The 21537-nt window shown below is 38.9% G+C and overlaps 1 protein-coding gene across 3 annotated transcripts; it reads right to left on the reverse strand.

Annotated features, from left to right (window-relative positions):
* Positions 1-4488: 4488 nt before the first annotated feature.
* On the reverse strand, positions 4489-21452 carry nhr (nuclear orphan receptor). Of its 3 annotated transcripts, none has more exons than XM_028317511.1 (12): positions 21245-21452; positions 20763-20894; positions 20234-20383; positions 16946-17070; positions 13740-13848; positions 12560-12670; positions 10922-11017; positions 9671-9839; positions 8018-8201; positions 6893-7040; positions 5869-6102; positions 4489-5474 (listed from the first exon to the last, which is right to left on the reverse strand). In XM_028317511.1, the coding sequence occupies exons 2-11, from the start codon at positions 20884-20886 to the stop codon at positions 5870-5872; spliced, it is 1449 nt and encodes a 482-aa protein (XP_028173312.1). In that variant the 5' UTR covers positions 20887-20894; positions 21245-21452; the 3' UTR covers positions 4489-5474; position 5869. The 3 variants fall into 3 exon arrangements, with proteins under 3 accessions (XP_028173312.1, XP_028173310.1, XP_028173311.1); XM_028317509.1 differs by having other exon boundaries at positions 16946-17073; positions 21245-21449; XM_028317510.1 differs by lacking the exon at positions 21245-21452 and adding an exon at positions 20977-21199 and having other exon boundaries at positions 16946-17073.
* Positions 21453-21537: the final 85 nt, after the last annotated feature.

Consider the following 21537-nt stretch of genomic DNA (forward strand, 5'->3'; position numbering starts at 1 on the left):
TTTCATTTATTTAACTATATAGCATAGACGAACTTTAATATCCCTATCTCTAAAATGTAAATATTAATACAACATAATCTAAGTGTCTGTCGACCAATCAGAGAAAAGTGTATTAAGTGACGGATAATAGTGTACCGTCAAATAGTACACTGGGCAATGATTGGCCCATTTGTGGATGATTTTACTTGTAGCAATATAGTTAATTATTAAATTACGGCTAGGTACCGTAAGTTGACCAATTAGCTAGAATTCGATGCGTTAAATAGTACATTTCAACTGCCGTTTGTTATTTTCCGAAAGTTGATCAACTTCCTAGAATATTGATCAACTTACGAGTCTTGTTATTTTCCGGTGACAGATATATAGATGACCCACGCTGAACTGTCCCGCCAAACTCAATGACAGGGGAGCGCTACCATCGTTCAACTATATGGTTTCCAACATGGCAAAAATCTGAACCAGCGATCCGGTATTGACGGTGGCGCCCCACTGTCAATGTCATCGACAGGACAGTCCAGTATTTTGGAACTATATCTACTGTGCTTTGTGTTCCGCTTCCGACAAATGTTCCGATTTGTACTGTTTGAATATAACTGGCATTTGATCAAAATATACACTTTATCAAATAATGCAACCACTTTAGTTAATTATATCGGCACTTTTATCTCTTAGATAAGTCTGTGTGGTCTCCCACCGCAATCAATTACTACTATGTAGCAGTGTGATATGATGATGATAAGCAAGCAGGGGCAGTCCGCTTCAAAAACTAAGTATGCCGTCTGATGCCGTCATGGAGTAAATGCAAGATCTCTTGTCCTAGTTTACCTACCTATTTTTATTTAATATTCACAATACTTGTTGACTGACTTGATTGTAGCCTCGGTGCGTCTTTTCTAAAACCTTGTTAAGTTAACTGCGCACCTGGCTGCCGTGACGTCACATCGTACAGCGAACGCGGGGAGGTTAGCGGGTAAGTGGGACTGGCATTCCACTATTCCAGCGAGGTGCGCAGTTAACTTGATCGAGTTAATTCGGTTTCTATTCTACATTGCACCGCAGTATCCCCTTTGAACAGGATTGTCGGCACGATGATTACTTTTAGAATCCTACCTAACTGAAAGGCAACAAATAACGTGCATTAACAGAATATGTTCAAAAACATTAACTAACAGCTGCTATTATTCAACAAAACAACGTGTAAAATATGGAGTGCCGCAAGGCAGTGTTCTTGGGCCTTTGTTATTTCTAATTTATGTAAATGACTTGCCAAAGGTTACTCAGCACCCTATGACTTTGTTTGCTGACGACAGTACAGTTCTATTTACTGGAAGTGATACTATGGGATCATATGAATCTGACATTAATAAAACATTAAATGACATAATACAATGGCTATCATTAAATAATATTAAAATTAATCTAGATAAGACCCTTTTCATGACATTTAAACTAAATCACAATAATCTTAATATACAATATGACAATAAAAATATTAAAGAAACTGACGTAACAAAATTCCTAGGTGTCTGGGTTGATAAAAATCTCAACTGGAAGACGCATATTNGTCAGTGTTCTTGGGCCGTTGTTATTTCTACTTTATGTAAACGACTTGCCAAAGGTTACTCAGCACCCTATGACTTTGTTTGCTGACGACAGTACAGTTCTATTTACTGGAAGTGATACTATGGGATCATATGAATCTGACATTAATAAAACATTAAATGATTATAATACAATGGCTATCATTAAATAATATTAAAATTATTAAATAATATTAAAATTAATCTAGATAAGACCCTTTTCATGACATTTAAACTAAATCACAATAATCTTAATATACAATATGACAATAAAAATATTAAAGAAACTGACGTTACAAAATTCCTAGGTGTCTGGGTTGATAAAAATCTCAACTGGAAGACGCATATTGACACATTATTTTTTTTTTTTTTTTTTTTACTTTATTAGGGTAAAAAAACAATGTTGAATACAATGTTGCTTAAGAAATCGAATTGCAAAAAATCAGTAAATTCAACATCAGCATCATTTACCACAGCTTACTTACTTTATATTATAACATAAGTCATTGAGAGTGATAAAAACTGCAACAGACTTTACTTAGAAGGATCACACATTAGGATGATATTATTTATTAACCTAAATATACAGTGGCCTGCAAAACCAAGCATCACACCTTAAAAAAAACCCTTCAAATGCTTTACTCGCATATTACAAAAGTACTACGAGTATTTTTTTTTTTTATCCACAACGAGGAAGCTCTTGACCTGTATCTCACCTGATGGTAAGTGACGATCAGGCCGAAGGTGGAAGCGAGCTTCACCCGGAATCCTCAACCACTCATTTTTTTTTTGAAGGGACGCGCGCTGGTAGCTTGAGGAGCTTTTCCAGCTTCACCGGGCAGAGTGGCGAGTACAGAAGGTACTCTAGCCGTTTGGCGATCGTCGGTGCGCGAGCCGACGAGGCCGAGTGTGGGCTTCGCGAAGCGAAGCCCATGCTCGTCCGCATCGGTCGCAGACCGACGTTCGCGATCGGGCCGTATCGAGCGCCCGCGGTCGCCGCCGCCGTCTCTTATATTAGCTCGGTCCGTGCGGCGTGCGGCCGCGCAGCCGTAGGGTTGTCAAAATCTCCGCGCTCGGTGCTAGGGCTGTCGATGCGTCGCAGGGCGCGTCACAAATCTACTAACCCTCCCATCAATTTACATTAAGGAGGTATGTTTATTTGTCAGAAGAAATCCTCCTTTATTCTCAGTACATAAAAGTATACGACACAAAAACAGAATATGCTCAACTGAACACAAAATAGCACTGTTTACAAAAAACTTACCAGGTATGGCACCGCGAATTTATAATAAATTACCACATACCATAAGAAATAAAGAAGACTTATTTATTTAAAAAAAAATCCTACACGACTTTTTAATTGATAAAGCATACTACTCAGTTAGCGAATTCCTCCTGGATAGATCCATTTAAAGACATTATTCTACATGAATTGTTTGTTTGACCTTGTTATTATCAAATCTATGTGACAAATTGACATACTAATATGTAATATTAAATTCTATCTATTAAATTTGACATTGTTAATTATTATTGTGACATTTAATTTAATTCTTTTGTATAATTTCTTGAATCACGAAAAATTGATTCTGTTGCATGCCGATATGGTATGATGTAGCTGAACAATATAATATATTATGTATATATCCTGCCACTAGCGCTCACACACACGCACACACACACACACACACACACACATCACACATACAAAGTTATTTAATTTCTAACGATAAGAGTCGCATCTCAAACTTATTTGAAAATTATAAATAATTATAAATATTCAGGTTCAATTCCTGGGCCCAGTTTTTTGATTCATAGTTAAAATAACAAATTGTTAAATTTTGTTACTAATGGTTAAATATTAACAAAATGTTAACTAATAGTTAAAAAATGTACTAAAAGTCAAGCTAACCATTGTTCGAAAAACATTATTTTCTGATATTTAACCACTTGTCATTTGACATCTGTCAAATTTGACCATTGGTTAATTTAACTACGAATCAAAAAACCGGGCCTTAGGCAGTTCGATTTTTTTTCAAGTAAGTTAAAATTTTTAAAATACATACAAACGCAACTTATCTCGAAATTTCAATGGGAAGACTGGTCTCCACGACACAGGGAATCCTAGTGTGGAGTACAGTGATGCTGTTAGTACTTACTGTATAAATATAAATTGTAATCCGTTTTTATTCTGAATGTAACAGTAACCAGATCATGTACTGTAATATTTTTGGACTAAATAAATATCATTTTCATTTTCATTTTCATTTTCAATACATTTTTTCAATGTGACCTATATGTACCTACATTATCCTGTTTTCGCCTCCGAGATTTATTTTACCGTGTAGTACCCCTGTACGACAAGCCAATCCGCACACAATATTAAGCGTATTCGTAGTAAAAAACAAAAGAGCGGGTAACCCCACCCCTACCACGCTGTGGGCTCGGTGTCCGAGCGGTCTCATTCCTTTGTGCGCACGCGCAACGACCGCACGCAGTATAAGAAANAACATAAATTGTATGTTTGACCTTGTTATTATCAAATCTATGTGACAAATTGACATACTAATGTAATATTAAATTCTATCTACTAAATTTGACATTGTTAATTATTATTGTGACATTTTAATTCTTTTGTATAATTTTTTGAATCACGAAAAATTGATTCTGTTGCATGCCGATATGGTATGATGTAGCTGAACAATATATTTTTTTATGTGACCTGTAATGTGTACCTACATTATGCAATAAATGATTTTGATTTGATTTGATTTGATTCCTGCTAATCCCGTCCTGAAGACGCCCTGAATTTTAAAGTAATAATCTTTTCGGAGTTTGGTAAAAATAACACCAAGTTCAAGATTCAATATTGTTTTATTTAAAAATATTTTTAGTAGAGGCACTTAGGTTAACGTAATTTAAAAAATCTATTATATAAAAGCAACTGTACATCCTAGTTGCGCTTGTTAAAGTATTTAATAAACATTTTACTAACACTGGACGGTATTTATAATAATGTTTATCTAACAAAAGAATACAGGATGGATTCATCATGTTTCATCATCGATATTTTTTTTCTTTTATTAGTGGCCATTTATGGTCAATAAACATGATTTCATAATATCAACCCTACATTTGAGAAACATTATAAATAAGTATCCTTAAAATCAAAACATTATGTAAAAAATTAAGTACACAATTTTTCATAGGAATATGAATTAATATTATTATTTATAATGTAAAAATGCCCTTACATAAGTAATATTCTATAATATTTATTAGTTATTTAGAACTGCATTAATTAAACAGAATGTGTAGACAATCCCAAGCTGTGTGCGCACAATGCGTTTCCCGCGCATTTGTTACGCGTCACGGTTACATTTTCACGTTTCAAATGCACAATCCAAGGATGCGTTCCGATTAAACACTGTCACTCACTGCTTCCAAAACCTCGTGCTTAAGCTGCGAGCAATTTAGCATTTTATTACCAGGCGCTGAGAGTGCCTTTTTGTTGAGTGACCTTGGACTAAATTAAGACTTGAAGTAAATTCTGTGGCAGTGAATATTCTTTGATACAGTTTAATGTGAAATTTGATGTATCATGTCATCGGAATAAAGCTATTAATATTAAACTTATAAGGTTAAACCTAAATTAATATAACAATTTAAATGGAAGTAAGTTTGCCTAGCAATTAAGGCACAATTTAAATTTTCGTTAAATCTGGTACGAACTGAATGAGTGAATGAGAATTTTGTATCAAATGTATTGTCGTTCCATTGTCTCAATCAATTCGTGACAATTCTAACGAAAGAGCATAAAATTATACTTATAGAATATAAAAAATAGTCAATATTTTTTTCAAGCACCAAGTTTCTCGTAGTTATTAGCTGCACCTGAAAATAATAAAATAAAGTTAGTTTTTACTAACGGTACAGAGTGACGTCATCGGCTTGCAGGATTATATCCTATTCTATTCTACTAATATTAAAATGTGAAAGTTTGTGAAGATGAAAAGATGTTTGTTATTCTTTCACGCAAAAACTATTTAATGGTTTTTCATGAAACTACAGTATAATTGTTATACATAAGAATAACAGCTATAGGCTACATTTTTTACGATATTTCTGTAACAAACTAGGGCAAAGCCACGGGCAAAAGCTGAAATGTTTTTATGAATACGAGGAAATCTGTGATAGGCCATACCACATTGAAGTTTCTGTCTATGTCACCACTTAAAATTATAATCACTACGGATTCTAAATAATAAATGAAAAGATAATCACTTACATCAGCGCTCAGCGTTCAACAGATACGGGATCGCATCATCAATGCTGACGTCACCCAAGAACCCAACAAAGAACACATCCTCCAGGAATGGTCCAGTGAAGGTCCTTAGCACAGGCAGCTGCAGTAATAAGGTGGCCAGGCGTTCTTCTTCAGGCTGGCAACACGCCTTGAGGGAGCGCAGGACTTTGGCCTGGTATTCCTGCATCTTGCGGGTTAAGAAATCTGGCACGCCATCTGTGGTGGATTGATATATTAGTATGAGCACAGAATAAGTACTACGACGTACAGAAGTTTTACTTCGCGAAGGTATTTAAAAAAATTTATGCTCAAAGTCATTAACAATTTGTTGCAATTTAGCTTGTCTCAAGAGTCAAGCATCATTTTGTTGAAAAACGTCAGTGATCGGTACTGCGCCGAAGGCCCGAAGCCATAGGGCTGACTTGCTTAGAATAGGTTTCCTAGTTGGGATAGTGAATGTATTTAAATTAACTATAATTCTTCTGTCGTTACTCCGCTTCACCCTCTACGAAAAATTACGGAAAACACGGAAGAGTTTAACTAACTGATCTAATTTCCCTTCCCTGGACGAGAAAGGGTATGCATATGGGTACGCGAGTCTACTTTCAACGTTTGTTTTTGTGTTCTGCTAAAGAATTTTTTTTTTCTAGTAGTTATACCATGGGTACGCGACTCTTTTATTGATTCTTGCTGCTTATTTTAGTTTTTTCTAGCTGCTTTAAACCTGCTACCGAGAGGGTGAGAGACTCCTGGCGTCATCTACCGGCGCGGCTTAGTATAGATGACCCACGCTGAACTGTCCCACCAAACTCAATGACAGGGGGGCGCTACCATCGTTCAACTATATGGTTTCCAACATGGCAAAAATCGGAAGCAGCGATCCGGTATTGACGGTGGCGCCCCACTATCAATGTCATGGATAGGACAGTTCAGTATTTTGGTACTATACCAGTTGCTTATGCCTGCTAACGCCATCTACCGGCGCAGCCCAGCACTAAGTACTCACCAGGCGAGAACAGGCAAAGCGCGCGGAGGTGCGCGTGTTCCCGCTCGCTCACGCGCAACTGTTCAAGCGTGCCCAGGAACTGCTGTAGACGCGTTAAAGTACTGCTGATCTCCGCTATGCGTTCGTCCGAATAGTCTGCTACTGTGATCTGCAAATCAAAGAGCCACTTTAGCATTGCGGAACAAAAAAAAATGAACAAAAAAAATTCCTGGCAATATACATACTTGTAAAGCCTGGTCAGTGAGCACGTAGAATCCCGTCCAATGACCCCAAGCTGCCCATCCTTGTCGCGCGCAGTGCGACGCGACTGTGCGACGCGCGCCCGCAGTGAGTGTGCGAGCGCGACAGCAATATAATTACGCGCGAGCGATAAGGATGAGTAGCTTGGGGTCATTGGACGGGATTCTACGTGCTCACGGACCAGGCTTTACATTGGTGCAGTAGCAGTGAAAGAGAGAATGAAAGCGTTCTCGAAAGGAGATCACGACACGATTTACATAGACCCCATACTAGCGTCTTTCGAGCGCTATCGTCTGGCCAACGCCCGCGCGGACAATGCTGAACATATCAGAGCAGATCTGAACAGAACATCTGAGCACTTGCCAAATGTTTGTCTAGAAGCGCTGGTAGGGCAAAAAAAGAATGAGACATGTATAGGCTCCTTAAGCCGTGTGGTGACGGCAGAGTAGAATACATTTGTCACCAACCCCTACTCTTCCCGCGGGTGTCGTAAGAGGCGACTTAGGGACTACACATCAAACAGAGAATGGGCAGCAGCGTTCTCTGAAAAACATCAATCTTTTAAACTGCGATCTCCAACCCGCCTGCCAAGCGTGGAGATTATGGCAAAACCCTCCACTATAGTGGAGGAGGCTCATAGTCCAGCAGTGGACTGTAAAGGGCTGTTGATGATGGTGATGATAGGCTCCTTAAGAGCATTTGAAATCGCAAATCGATCGAATTTAGACTCTAAACAAATAAAGATAATTTTGATTTGATTTGACATAGCATTGCAACGCGTTTAGAAGCTGCTCAGCATTTGCGTCAACGTTGCGAAGCCACTGGCGAGATGAAAATCGAAAGACGCTAGTGTGGGAAAACCATTAAACATTGTCTTAATATTACCTCGGGCTGCGGCGGGTCAGGCTGGCGGCGTGGGGCTCCGGCGCGCGATCGCAGTTCAGCTTGAAGATGCGCCACCAACTGAGGCAGCAGCGCCGGCAGCGCCAGGGCTCCAGCTAGACGTGCCAGACCGAGCACGAAGAGTTCCGGCCAGCACTTCTTGAATAGGGTCACTTGGATCTCGAACCTGCGGGGAAGAAGGGAGTTAGAAGGCACGGTATTAGCACCTGGAGGATAAGATCTTGGCCAGCGGCACTACTCTAGTTCTAATATACAGGGTGTTTGGTAAATGGGTATATGAGCCGACACTAGCCCATGTTAACATGGGCAAATAAATGGTATGGTGAAGTCAGAAAATTGATATCTTAAATTTAATTATTTTAATTTTCATACAAATCGGATTTTATAAAATTTATTTTGTATGAAAATTTAAAAAAATTAAATGATGATATCAATTTTCTGACTTCACCATACCATTTATATGCCCATGTTAACATGGGCTAGTGTCGGCTCATATACCCATTTACCTAACACCCTGTAGAAGTTCTCACAGAGAAGATTGCAATTATTTTATTTTATTTATTAGATCTGCCAACATTCATCATTCTATTGCTATATTTTTGGATAGATAATTTAGATTTCATATGCAACATACCTAGGCTCTCACCCTCAGATAGTATGTATGTACACTATTGCCTCAAAGAAAAACTTGCGTTGCGCGAATTAAATGCCTGCTAACGCCATCTACCGGCACGGCCTATCATTAACTACTCACGGCAGGTGCGCGGCAGGCAGCACAGTGCGCAGCGTGGGCAGCGGAAGAGATAGTTCGAGACTCCCGCGGCCACAGCTTCGTACCAAGTGTACTCACGGCTACGCGAGTGCAAACGCCACTTAACGCCATCTAGCGCGGCAGTTTGGAACTAAGTGGCTTATGCGTTCTATCGCCATCTACCGGTGCAGCGTAACGGTAAGTAGGTACTCACGGCAGGTGGCCGCGTGGGGCACGGCGCGGGCGAGACTGCTAACGCCATCTAGCGGCTAAGTGCCGTTTGCCTGCTAACGCCATCTGTCAGTGTACCCTAGCACTAACTACTCACGGCAGGTGGGCCGCGTGGGGCATGGCGAGGGAGAGACTGCTAACGCCATCTAACGGCGCAGTTTAGAACTAAGTGGCTTATGCCTGCTAACGCCATCTGTCAGTGTACCCTAACACTAACTACTCACGGCAGGTGGGCCGCGTGGGAGAGACTGCTAACGCCATCTGTCAGTGTAACCTAGCACTAACTACTCACGGCAGGTGGGCCGCGTGGGAGAGACTGCTAACGCCATCTAGCGGCTCAGTTTAGAACTAAGTGGCTTATGCCTGCTAACGCCATCTGTCAGTGTAACCTAGCACTAACTACTCACGGCAGGTGGGCCGCGTGGGAGAGACTGCTAACGCCATCTAGCGGCTCAGTTTAGAACTAAGTGGCTTATCCTGCTAACGCCATCTGTCAGTGTACCCTAACACTAAGTACTCACGGCAGGTGGGCCGCGTGGGGCACGACGCCACACGACGCTAACTGCTAACGCCATCTAGCAGCGCAGTTTAGAACTAAGTGGCTTATGCCTGCTAACGCCATCTGTCAGTGTACCCTAGCACTAACTACTCACGGCAGGTGTGCCGCGTGGGGCACGGCGCGCAGCCAGCGCGCGTTGGCGGCCAGCAGGCGCGCGCCCGCCTCGCACGCGGCGTGCAAACGCAGATGCGGCGGCGCGGGCGCGGGCAGCGGTAGCGAGAGTGTGAGGGACTCCGCTGTACTTAGGATGCTTGAGTCCGGCTCTGGTGAGAAAGGTTTGAGGTTAAAATCGAGATACAAGAAAACACTGAAGTGATAGAGCATTCCGTAATCATTATTATAGTCCAGTCATTATAGTAAGTTCACCTCGGAATTCGAGATACCCAGCTGTCTGTAAATACGTGTATATTGACACCCTAAAAGTTGTCTCAAAACCTACATATGGTAGGGTGTAAGCAACTATTAAATTTTCCCACGGGAATTAGCGGGAAAATCCTTTTGTATGAAAAATCTAAACCGCTTAAGTTGACCTGAAGTGATGCAGTGACCGCGCGCTCTCCGCCCACTATCTCGAAAACGGTTCACCGTATAAAAAATTTTTTTGAACAAAATTTGTAGAGAATTTTGTATTCTACAATATTGATAATAAATACAAATAGCAAAAAACCCATAGGAAATGAGATATTTCAAAAAAAAAGCGCAAAAAACCGATTTTTGTGACCGTTGACCTTGAAATTTAATAGTTGCTTACACCCTACCATTTATGTAGGTTTTGAGACAACTTTTAGGGTGTCAATATACAAGTATTTACAGACTTACAGCTGGGTATCTCGAATTCCGAGATTCTTACCTAATTTAAGCTTAAATGACTGGACTGTTATCATTGTCAAGATATTGCCACCATTCATTTTCTAATTTCTGAGGTGGGCATTAAAGGTTTCGCAGTACGTCTGACCTGAATTTGTCAAAATACAGATGTAGAAAATTAATTAGCGAAAAAGCATAACGTAAATCTGATCTAATACCTAAACTACCATATTATTATTATTATCGTCTTTCACGGATTCGGATCAGTCTGGTCGCCGAGCACGTAGAATTTTGTCCAATGACCCCAAGCTACCCATCCTTATCGCTCGCGCGTAATTATATTGCTGTCGCGACTGTGCGACGGGCGCCCGCAGTGAGTGTGCGATGGGTAGCTTGGGGTCATTGGACAAAATTCTACGTGCTCACAGACCAGACTATAGAGGAATGCGACGTTAGTTTGATCCCCGTCGATTACTGGTCTATCTATTTTGATAAACCTACTCAAACACAAGGACATTATTCAAATGAAGCGTCTCACCTTCAACTTGCTGCGTGTCGGCGGCGGCGTGTAGCGACAACGGCACCTCGGGTGGCGTGGCGCCGTATGCCGACTGTAAATATTCGTTTATTGCACCTGCAACAAATTATAGAATACATTAGATACTTTTCAGGATGCTAAAGTACCTTTTCAAATCGCGAATCGAAGGTAGGTGATGTACTCGCCGTTGATATTTATAATAATAATAAAAAAATAATAAAACCTTTATTTAAGCAAGACAGATTTACAAAATACCGACCGGCGCACAGTGGTCCCGATTTAATAAAACATGGACATTGATGCTAGAGGCACGAAAAATTTTTTGATGGTTACTGCTATGATAACTAATAAGGCAAAAAAATATTACAATCCTACGACGTCTATTTCGTAGTAAAAAAAAATATATACATATTTTTTGTATGGAAGAAATTACGTTTCTGTCAATTTTTCGAAATTCTTTAACGATGTCAAGATGCCGATCACACATGTTATAAAACAAGTGATTCTGAGTATTTCATGCGAAGATACTTGTCTCTTATCTCTGCGTACTTTTGAGTTATCGAGGGTTGAAAAATCGATTTTTTTATATTAAATATTTCCACGAAAAATTGCCAGAATTACAATATGGTGTATAAGGGACACTTTTGATGACACATAACAACGACTCGCACTCGCGCGCGCTCGTATGCATCAACTTTTACAAGAGCTTCTGGAAACAAAAAAAACTTGTTATCCTTCAGAGAGAGACGATATTTGTGTGAGTTATTAATGATGGACATATTGTAAATTGGGCAACCTCTTGTATAAGCTACTTTTTGACGGCCAGCGGACCTATACATACAACGTTGTATTAAGTATTTCCCTTAATTTTTTTTTTATTTTAGTAAAAGTTGATGCATACGAGCGCGCGCGAGTGCGAGTCGTTGTTATGTGTCATCAAAAGTGTCCCTTATACACCATATTGTAATTCTGGCAATTTTTCGTGGAAATATTTAATATAAAAAAATCGATTTTTCAACCCTCGATAACTCAAAAGTACGCAGAGATAAGTGACAAGTATCTTCGCATGAAATACTCAGAATCACTTGTTTTATAACATGTGTGATCGGCATCTTGACATCGTTAAAGAATTTCGAAAAATTGACAGAAACGTAATTTCTTCCATACAAAAAATATGTATACATTTTTTTTTACTACGAAATAGACGTCGTAGGATTGTAATATTTTTTTGCCTTATTAGTTATCATAGCAGTAACCATCAAAAAAATTTTCGTGCTTCTAGAAGCTAGCATTGATGCTAGCATCAATGTCCATGTTTTATTAAATCGGGACCACCGTGCGGCGGACCGATATTGTGGCGTTTTTGTATAAACTTTTCAACACTTCGATATAATAATATCGATAGTCAATTTGGCACCTTTGGAGACTGTAGCACTGCCCAGTGGGTCTAGACAAAGTGCACATTTTAATCGCAAACCAGTCGAAAAGTGGTCGAAAAGCCCTTTTTTTTGTATGGAGTTTTGACGGATTCTATTTTCGATTCGATCAAAAAGTGCACTTTGTCTAGACCCACTTGTCTCGACTGAATCGAATTCGACCGAATTGAATATTATTAATATAACTAAATTAATCGCTTACCAAACTGCCCCATCTTGAAGAGATTCTTGGCGAGCTGCGTCTGCAGCATCAGTTGCTGACGACGAGCGCCTTCGATGTCGCTCGCGCTGCCCGCGTTTAGGTAGGGAGACACTGGAATAAAATGTTGTTGTGAGACTGACAAAAAGACAATGCCGGAAATTGGCGTCTTTTTTTTTCGCGCGGCCATCGACCAAACTTTGTTTTTTGATTACAAAATAGTGTAATAAACCAAACTTACTATGACATGTATACCTCTAAACTCAGTCTGAACTGAGTTACGAGCATTAGAAGTTTGATGATTTTCATACTAGATTTGCTTTTTGCGCGCAAAGTTTTGTAAGAAATTGCAACAAAATAGTGAGATTGTATGTGTAAACAAACAATATCATCCATTAAAGGCTCCAGACATCAGTATGGAGCAGAATCAGCGCAATAAAAAAATAGCGCAATATTTTGTTGCAATTTCTTACAAAACTTGCGCACAAAAAGCAAATCTAGTATGAAAATAATCAAACTTCTAATGCTCGTAACTCAGTTCAGACTGAGTTTAGAGGTATACATGTCATAGTAAGTTTGGTTTATTACACTATTTTGTAATCAAAAAACAAAGTTTGGTCGATGGCCGCGCGAAAAAAAAAAGACGCCACTTTCCATACAAAATCTGGCATTGCCATTTGAAAACTCAGTAAATCTAAATATGTCGCATTCGAATTGTATAATCCGCCGTTTTACATTACAGCTAGCCATTTTAAAAAACAGCCCCATTTTGTATACGGCGGTTCAACGATTAGCCAGATTGTCATTACGATTAGCCGGATTGTCATTACGATACGTTCTTCATTACGGCCTACGTTTAGCCGAAAAGCTAGTTATAACTACTGAATTTCTTTTTAATTCCGTGGTGGTCTCAGAGTGGGTCCACCACAATAGACCAGCAGACGAAGGGGTTCGAATTAGCGTTCTTAGATCTCAAATTCTCGACTGAGTCAGTCCGATACCGACACAGATATTATATTCACTTTGGATGGTAATAAAAACTTATTTGTTTCTTATGTTAAGGCTGCTGTTTGTAGTTTTAAAATTAGCTGTGGTTTGAATCCCGGCAATGTGAATTTCTTTTTTTACCCACAAGGAAGATATAGGCCTGCATCTTGCGTGAAGGAAAATAGTGGTCACTTACCAGGATTCCCTTTGTTGAAGGCGACGGCGGCGGCCAACGCGAAGTTTATCGCGGGCGCCGCGGGGGAAACCGCGCCGAAAGCGTCGCTGGGCTCTTCTTTTGGATTTATCTGTAACCAATCAGTGCGATATAACGAAAGTCAAAACTAATATAATAACTGTTAGCGTTAGTTTAGTGCCCGCCCTAGGATGTTGAGCGAAAATTGACGTCAATCATGCGCAAATCATTTCCATTCATCGTTCATTCATTCAGGACGGCCAGTGGGTCATGTGGGACTCTCTCCGCCTGCCACTAAGGGTGGGACTTATTACCCACTAAAACCCATCGATATCCACCGAAGTCGAATGAAACTGAGCCGCAAGTTTTTGTCCTGACTTGGACATTCAGCCACAGCTATGCCTCAGTAGGGTTTTTTTCCCCATTCTATTGCAATCTGTCTTTAGGAGGATATTCAGCAATATTCAGCCTCAGTAGGGTTACTCCGAAAAACGTTATCCGAACTTTCGAATGTTGCCATCCCTCACGCAAAACTAGATGCCAGCATGAGTGACTGTGACAGATACCCTTCGGCCGTTAAGGAAACCGAAGTTAGGAAACTAGTTTCCTAAAAGCCTTTTTTTATACTTGTACGTAACTGGTTTCCTAAAAGGCTTTTTTTATACTTCTATGTAACTGGTTTCCTAAAAGTACTATGTTTCTGTTATTTCAGCCGCCTATGTAACTATAACCGGATTTACCCTCCATCCAGTACCCTTTGGCCGTTAAAGTAATAACTATGTATGTGACATTAATTAATAATAAATATTACCAATCTATTCAAGAATAATAACAAATTCATTAGTCTAGTAGGCACTAGGCACGTATGCAGCCAGTGCATTCCCAGTATTAGACGAATAATAGGTACAGATAGAGATATGTCAATTGTCAATAATTGTCAATAATTAGGTATTACAAAGATAGATGCAAGTATCACAGGATCCGCCGAGCCAAATGGTGGATCAGTGAACTTCAGCGTGCTATTAAATCCACTGATGGATCGAGATAGTAGATCCTACTGGAGTACTGGACAGAGGGCGGATTTAACTACTCGACAAATTTTGAAATATTTGGATATAATCAAAACACTTAAAACAAAAAATAATCCATTTACTTAAAACATTAATAAAACATAAATACTCTTTTTGACATGAAATAAAACTAAAATAAAATATTAATCAACTTAAAATAAAAATGCATATGGAGCAATAACTTCTATACAGTGCCCCACAGTTATTAGTCCCTTTTCCAAATCATTTAAAATGCATTATTAATTTCAGTATCTATTTCTTGGTAGGCTATACTTTTTTTCGTATTACTTTTAAAAATATTAGTAATTTTAGTCTCTTTAATCAAAATTTCTAGCAAGTGAGCTACTGTAACATTTTTCTTGGCAATGTATCTGTTGATCCGGCTATGAAAGCCTTCCAAGTTGTTGGTTGTTCGGATCTGTTCCGTAGCACAACAACAAATTTTCTCAATGACACTATTCGCTGGGTGCGAAGTACTAGGTGGGGGGGACATAATCTATCGCAGCGCTCATGGTGGTCAAAAGTAGAAATAATGTAAGCTCTGTCATCAGATGTATCTGTCAATGGCAAAGCGATTCTACATAATACATTTTAATATCATTAATTAATCGCATGAAAAGGGTCCTACTGGGAACTTAAATAAAAGAGTGGACTGTATTTCGATAGGGCTGTTTTAATAGCCGTTTACAATTTGGAAATAACTAAACTATACAACGTGGTAGTACAAAAATGAGTCACAGTAGTTGTTGTGCACAGATGTTTGCCTTATGATGAGAGCGTGAATTATTGAACTCTGCCCTTGTTTTGTTCTTAATTCTTCTACATCTCGGACTTGTCCAGCCAATACCAACAACTTTCCTTTAAATACGGTTTGTGGTTGGAATTTGATATTGTAACTCTCATAGTTCCAAAATACTGCGCTGTCCTATGCATGACATTGACAGTGGGGCGCCACCGTCAATACCGGATCGCTAGTTCCGATTTTTGCCATGTTGGAAACCATATAGTTGAACGATGGTAGCGCCCCCCTGTCATTGAGTTTGGTGGGACAGTTCAGCGTGGGTCATCTATACAAACCCGGTCTTCAAAACGATACTCATTTCGATCTGAAAACGATATTTAATTTATTACTAGCGATACAGAAACATTTAAATATATTTACTGTTATATAATGAAACCGTTAAAGTAGCTTTTTCTTTTTGTTTTACTGTAAAACTACAACTATAAATGAAGTAAACAAACCCTGACACAATCAAAATTAAACACACTTTTTGGACTTACCTCATTTGATTTGAATGACCAAAATGATTTCAAAACCTTTTTTCCACCCAAATCGTGGTATCACAACAATTTATTAGTTGAAAATATTTGTTATTTTTTCATTTCGATATTTTTTCACAAATATACGACCTAAATGTCAATGTGACAGAACCCACAAAGTTGTGGACGCTAGTTGGCGCTGTAATCGTGCACGGAGCCAATTGGTTTGCCACTCTTTTTTAAAATATGTATTGAATTTATTTATGTCTTCACCGGCGGGCGACTTTAGCATCACATACTGAATACCACTTTTTATGAAAAAAGAAGTATAAAAAAAGCCTTTTAGGAAACCAGTTACGTAAAAGTATAAAAAAAGCCTTTTAGGAAACCAGTTAGTTACGTAGAAGTATAAAAAAAGGCTTTTAGGAAACTAGTTTCCTAACTTCGGTTTCCTTAACGGCCGAAGGGGACAGATAGACCCGAAACCACGTCAACAGTGTTTCGAAGTAGCTCTCCAGGTTTGCTCCCGAGCGAACCTCTCCGGCTTCAAGGGGACCAGTTATAATTTATTTATAGAGGTTTTCTCCTCGTGGCCATACCTGTGCAGCTTGTGCTTGCCCTGCTAGTCCCAGCAGCTTGGAATACGCAGCTTGTCGTTCATGCATGCCTCCGTCCCGTTGCTCGCCCTTCGACTTGTCCACGATTGGTTATGTAAATAATGTAACATACCTGTGCAGCCTGCGTTTTTCTAAGCAACGTATCTATGCGTCCTGCGCAGTCCATGTAAAATACCTGTGCTTGTCCATGCAACGAACCTGTGCAGCCTGCGTTTTCCCATGCAACGTACCTGTGCAGTCTGCGTCTACCCATGCTACATACCTGTGCAGCCTGTGCTTGTCCCGCCAGTCCCAGCAGCTTGGAATACGCAGCCTGTCGTTCATGCATGCCCCCGTCCCGTTGCTCGCCTTTCGACTTGTCCACGATCGGCTTCCGCTCATGCTGGACCGCTGTCGACAAGGTGCAAGAATTACTGCTCATTGCGTTTCAGATTATTTGGTGAGACTTATTTGTGGGGGTGATGAGGATTCTTATTTAGACATAGCTTCTAAGGCTCGGCGCAAATGGGTCACCGACCACAGCCACCGGTGGCTGTCGCGCGCTACCGCCACATTTCTAAGAGTGTCAAGCCAGTGAGTGGCTGGAAGCCGCCACATTTTATAACCCGCTCGTTGCTGCGAAGTCTGAAGATGGAGGATTAATATTCGGAATAGGTATTTTAAAATAAACTGGTCATCACAAAAATCGACCCTCCCGCGACAAGCACTTTCAAACGTATGCATTCCCACTTCCCACAAATGTTGGCACCATTTGAAAGCCTAGTTCTAAAGTTCATTTCATTAAAGGAAAGGTTTTTACCCCAAAAATTTGTCTTTGGAAGGATCCAGAGTCACTTCTTCAAAAAATAGGTAGTTACGCTTGAGCCAACTTTTATGGTTTTAATAATGTTAAGTTGGGATTAATCGCTTTCCATCTGTTAAAGAGGACACGTGAGATCATTATTTGGTTTTATAACCATAAAAATTGGTCTAATAGATCCCAGAGGTGAGCCCAAAGTTAGGTCTTTTTTCAAGTCACATTTATTGTATTACGTTAATCGTTTATTAAGAAATTAAATGTGTTTTTCTTTATGGATACGTAAGCAATATACGCTGTGGGCTATCAAATAATACTAATATTGTTGGGGCACCATGGTTGTGTCAGTAGAAACGAGTTTTCCTGTAAAACGTAGGTGGGCTGATTTTTGTGATGACCAGTATATTTGGATAAGGTGGATTAGGTACTGATTTTACCTAATCCAACCCATTTCTAGCGGGGGTGGAGCAGGCAGTGCGACAGTGGCGGGTGTCGGCGTTTTGTGGCACGTAGTGACCACTAGTGGCGAGTCGCGGACACTACTGTAGCGAGTGGCCGCCACCGGATACAAGAATGCGGCGCGTCTATTCGCTGGGTGCGAAGTACTAGGTGGGGGGGACATAATCTATCGCAGCGCTCATGGTGGTCAAAAGTAGAAATAATGTAAGCTCTGTCATCAGATGTATCTGTCAATGGCAAAGCGATTCTACATAATACATTTTAATATCATTAATTAATCGCATGAAAAGGGTCCTACTGGGAACTTAAATAAAAGAGTGGACTGTATTTCGATAGGGCTGTTTTAATAGCCGTTTACAATTTGGAAATAACTAAACTTTACAACGTGGTAGTACAAAAATGAGTCACAGTAGTTGTTGTGCACAGATGTTTGCCTTATGATGAGAGCGTGAATTATTGAACTCTGCCCTTGTTTTGTTCTTAATTCTTCTACATCTCGGACTTGTCCAGCCAATACCAACAACTTTCCTTTAAATACGGTTTGTGGTTGGAATTTGATATTGTAACTCTCACAAACCCGGTCTTCAAAACGATACTCATTTCGATCTGAAAACGATATTTAATTTATTACTAGCGATACAGAAACATTTAAATATATTTACTGTTATATAATGAAACCGTTAAAGTAGCTTTTTCTTTTTGTTTTACTGTAAAACTACAACTATAAATGAAGTAAACAAACCCTGACACAATCAAAATTAAACACACTTTTTGGACTTACCCGATACTAAAAAAATACATAAAATACACAAAAAATGCCAACAAATAATAAAAAATGATACTTTTTGAAAAAAATCTGCTTTTAAATTCGTGTTTTTTTGGTTATTTGATAAATTTGTCCAAAAAATGCCCCCATAACAGGTGGTTTTTATTACTTTGTATTATTCTCTATCGTATTATCTTTGTAAAACCAAAAATCGCATGTCTCTATCCCTATAACAACATTTGCTATGATCGTTTGAACAAAGGCCTGCCACAACATTATTCTCCGCTACAGGTAGAGACAATTTTAATTTTAACTAAAATGCTTATTTTACTTCGAAATCTTTTGTTTTTATTTGAAATCTAACTTGTCTTTATCAAAATTACAAATCTAGAGCCATTTTCAGTTTCGTTGTTAACGAAGCGTTGAATGGCGCGCCCGGAGAGGCTTAGTTCAAACGATCATTGCAAACGTTGTGATAGGGATAGAGTCATGCGATTTTAGGTTTAACGAAGGTAGTACGATAGAGAATAATACAAAGTAATAAAAACCACAGGTTATAGGGGCATTTTTTGGAGAAATTTATCAAATAACCAAAAAAACACGAATTTAAAAGAAGATTTTTTTCAAAAAATATATTTTTTTATTATTTTTTGGCATTTTTTGCGTATTTTATGTATTTTTTTAGTATTGCCTGTTATTAAGCATTATTACTGTTTTTATTTTATCAGGATATACCGCTTAGTTTGAAAGTTATTACGTTTTCTTTACAATAAGTAATTGGAAGAAAATAAATTCTATAAAAAATTTAACAAAAATCTCAAAAATTTTTTGACCTCTTTTTTGTCGATAAAAATAGGTCTAGTTTCATCTATTTTCATATGTACACTTTAACGTGACTCACACTGTATATTTATTTTATAGTAAAGCAATTGATATTAGATAGTTACTTAAATTCACTCACCTTAATTAACTTAATTTTGGACTGGACTTATAAGATCGAAATCTTAGACTCTACAGACCATCAGCAACTTTACCCAGAGATGGTGAGAGATACTAATAAAAAAAACACCTATAACATAATTTGAACTGTTTGTTTTATACGAAAACTTTTTCTTTCATCCATATTCGGCACTGAATGGGTTAAACTACTACTAATTTTGTATTATCTACTTTCAACTGTGGCGAGGCGAAGAAGATCGACAAAACCTGGAGCGAGATCAAGCGAGAAGCTCAAGACCGAACGAGATGGAGGACTGTTGTGGACGCCCTCTGCCCCATCTAGGGGACATAGGACCATAAGTCAAGTCACTTTCAACTGTAGTATTTTTACCTAACTAATATTGTTGGCAGTTAAAAAACCCAAAAACTACAAACAGAGTTGCGATCCTATTGAGTACTTAGGTAATCGTTCTATCGAAATGACATGTGAATACGGATTTAAGACCGTTTTTCAATAGGACAACTTCTAAACGTCAACGACTATTTCAAAATACGTGAATTAGGCCACTGGTAACTCCTGAGGTACTCACAGTCACTCCTCATCCCGCAGGCCAGGCACTTCTGCAGGCGACAGTACTGGCATCGGTTACGGTGGTGCTTCGTCACTTCACAGTTCATGCTGCCCCTGCACTGGTAGCCGAGCTTCTTCCGTATGGAGCGTTTGAAAAATCCTTTGCAACCTAAATGAAAGAATACAATAACATGAAGAAACTAATTTGCAAGAACCAAAGCATATTCATGGTGTTTTTTGAAAAATTTTATAATTTCTAAAACCCCAGGCTACACTTTTGTGGATTTTTAAGTATAGAAGAAGACTGGTCTTTTGTAAAATTTTATTACATCATGTGGACTTTTAAAAATCACTGTTTTGATTATTTTTTTCCACGAGGAAGCTCTTGGCCTGTATCTCACCTGATGGTAAGTGACGATCAGGCCGAAGGTGGAAGCGAGCTTCACCCGGAATCCTCAACCACAGAGGAACTGGCTATCTTAGCTCTGACTTTGATTTGATTAAAAAATTTTTTTTAGTTTAAAGAATTTTAGGTTTCATAAACTTACCTTCACAGCTGATGGCACCATAGTGTCTCCCTGAGGCTCGGTCCCCACAGACTATACACAGCTCTAAACCACCTACTTCTGCCCCAGCACTGTATTTGAGCTCCATCTGGTCTTGACCATCCATCTTAGAAACTGGAACAAAGATACTTAAATATGTAGTCCAGAAAAATATTATTGAAGGTTAAAGGAGGCTTGTGTCAAGACTCAAACTTACTCCAAAATAATTTAGCACATTGGATGTATGATCAAAATCCCAAAACAAACAAAAAGACTGCACCTTTCACTTTATATGTTACAATCTCTACAAAGAATTAAGAGCAAAGAAAACTGTACAGAACGCTGTATCGTGGTATTTAAAGGGACTTAAGGTAAAAACAACACGCTCTGTGCAGTTTAACAAGAGCATCGTGCTCATTGAACTGAGAACAATTAAATAGCCACGGTACAGTTACAGACGCTCAAGATCACAGTATAAAACTCACCTTATAACTAATTTATATAGCTAAAAATTATATACAACTAAAACTTATAGTCCGTAGAATGTAAGATAACAACACACGTAGTATATTATCCATTCATTTGGTTTAAAAACACAATTTTGCTTTACAACTTGAACAAAAAATGAAAGAATGCAAATAAAATGACATGTTTGTAAATGTCACGCTAAAGAATGAATCACAGATAAGGATAGATGCAGCATGTGTCAAAATTTGTATGAAGCCGAGCACAGATATCTTGGACGAACAAACCACTGGACACGAAACCTACAGTCTAA

The sequence above is a fragment of the Ostrinia furnacalis genome, unplaced genomic scaffold (assembly GCF_004193835.3).
Source record: "Ostrinia furnacalis isolate ACB-3 unplaced genomic scaffold, ASM419383v2 OfSCF6287, whole genome shotgun sequence".
Lineage (NCBI taxonomy): Eukaryota > Metazoa > Arthropoda > Insecta > Lepidoptera > Crambidae > Ostrinia > Ostrinia furnacalis.

What these genes read in the sequence shown, in the direction of transcription:
- nhr (XM_028317509.1), bottom strand. Translation starts at nt 20,886, where the DNA reads ATGGATGGTCAAGACCAGATGGAGCTCAAATACAGTGCTGGGGCAGAA. An exon ending in CTTCAACAAAGGGAATCCTG is followed by an intron (nt 12,671 to 13,739) that starts GTAAGTGACCAC and finishes ATTTTATTCCAG; the next exon opens with TGTCTCCCTACCTAAACGCG. An exon ending in CCCCACGCGGCACACCTGCC is followed by an intron (nt 8,202 to 9,670) that starts GTGAGTAGTTAG and finishes TCTTCCCCGCAG; the next exon opens with GTTCGAGATCCAAGTGACCC.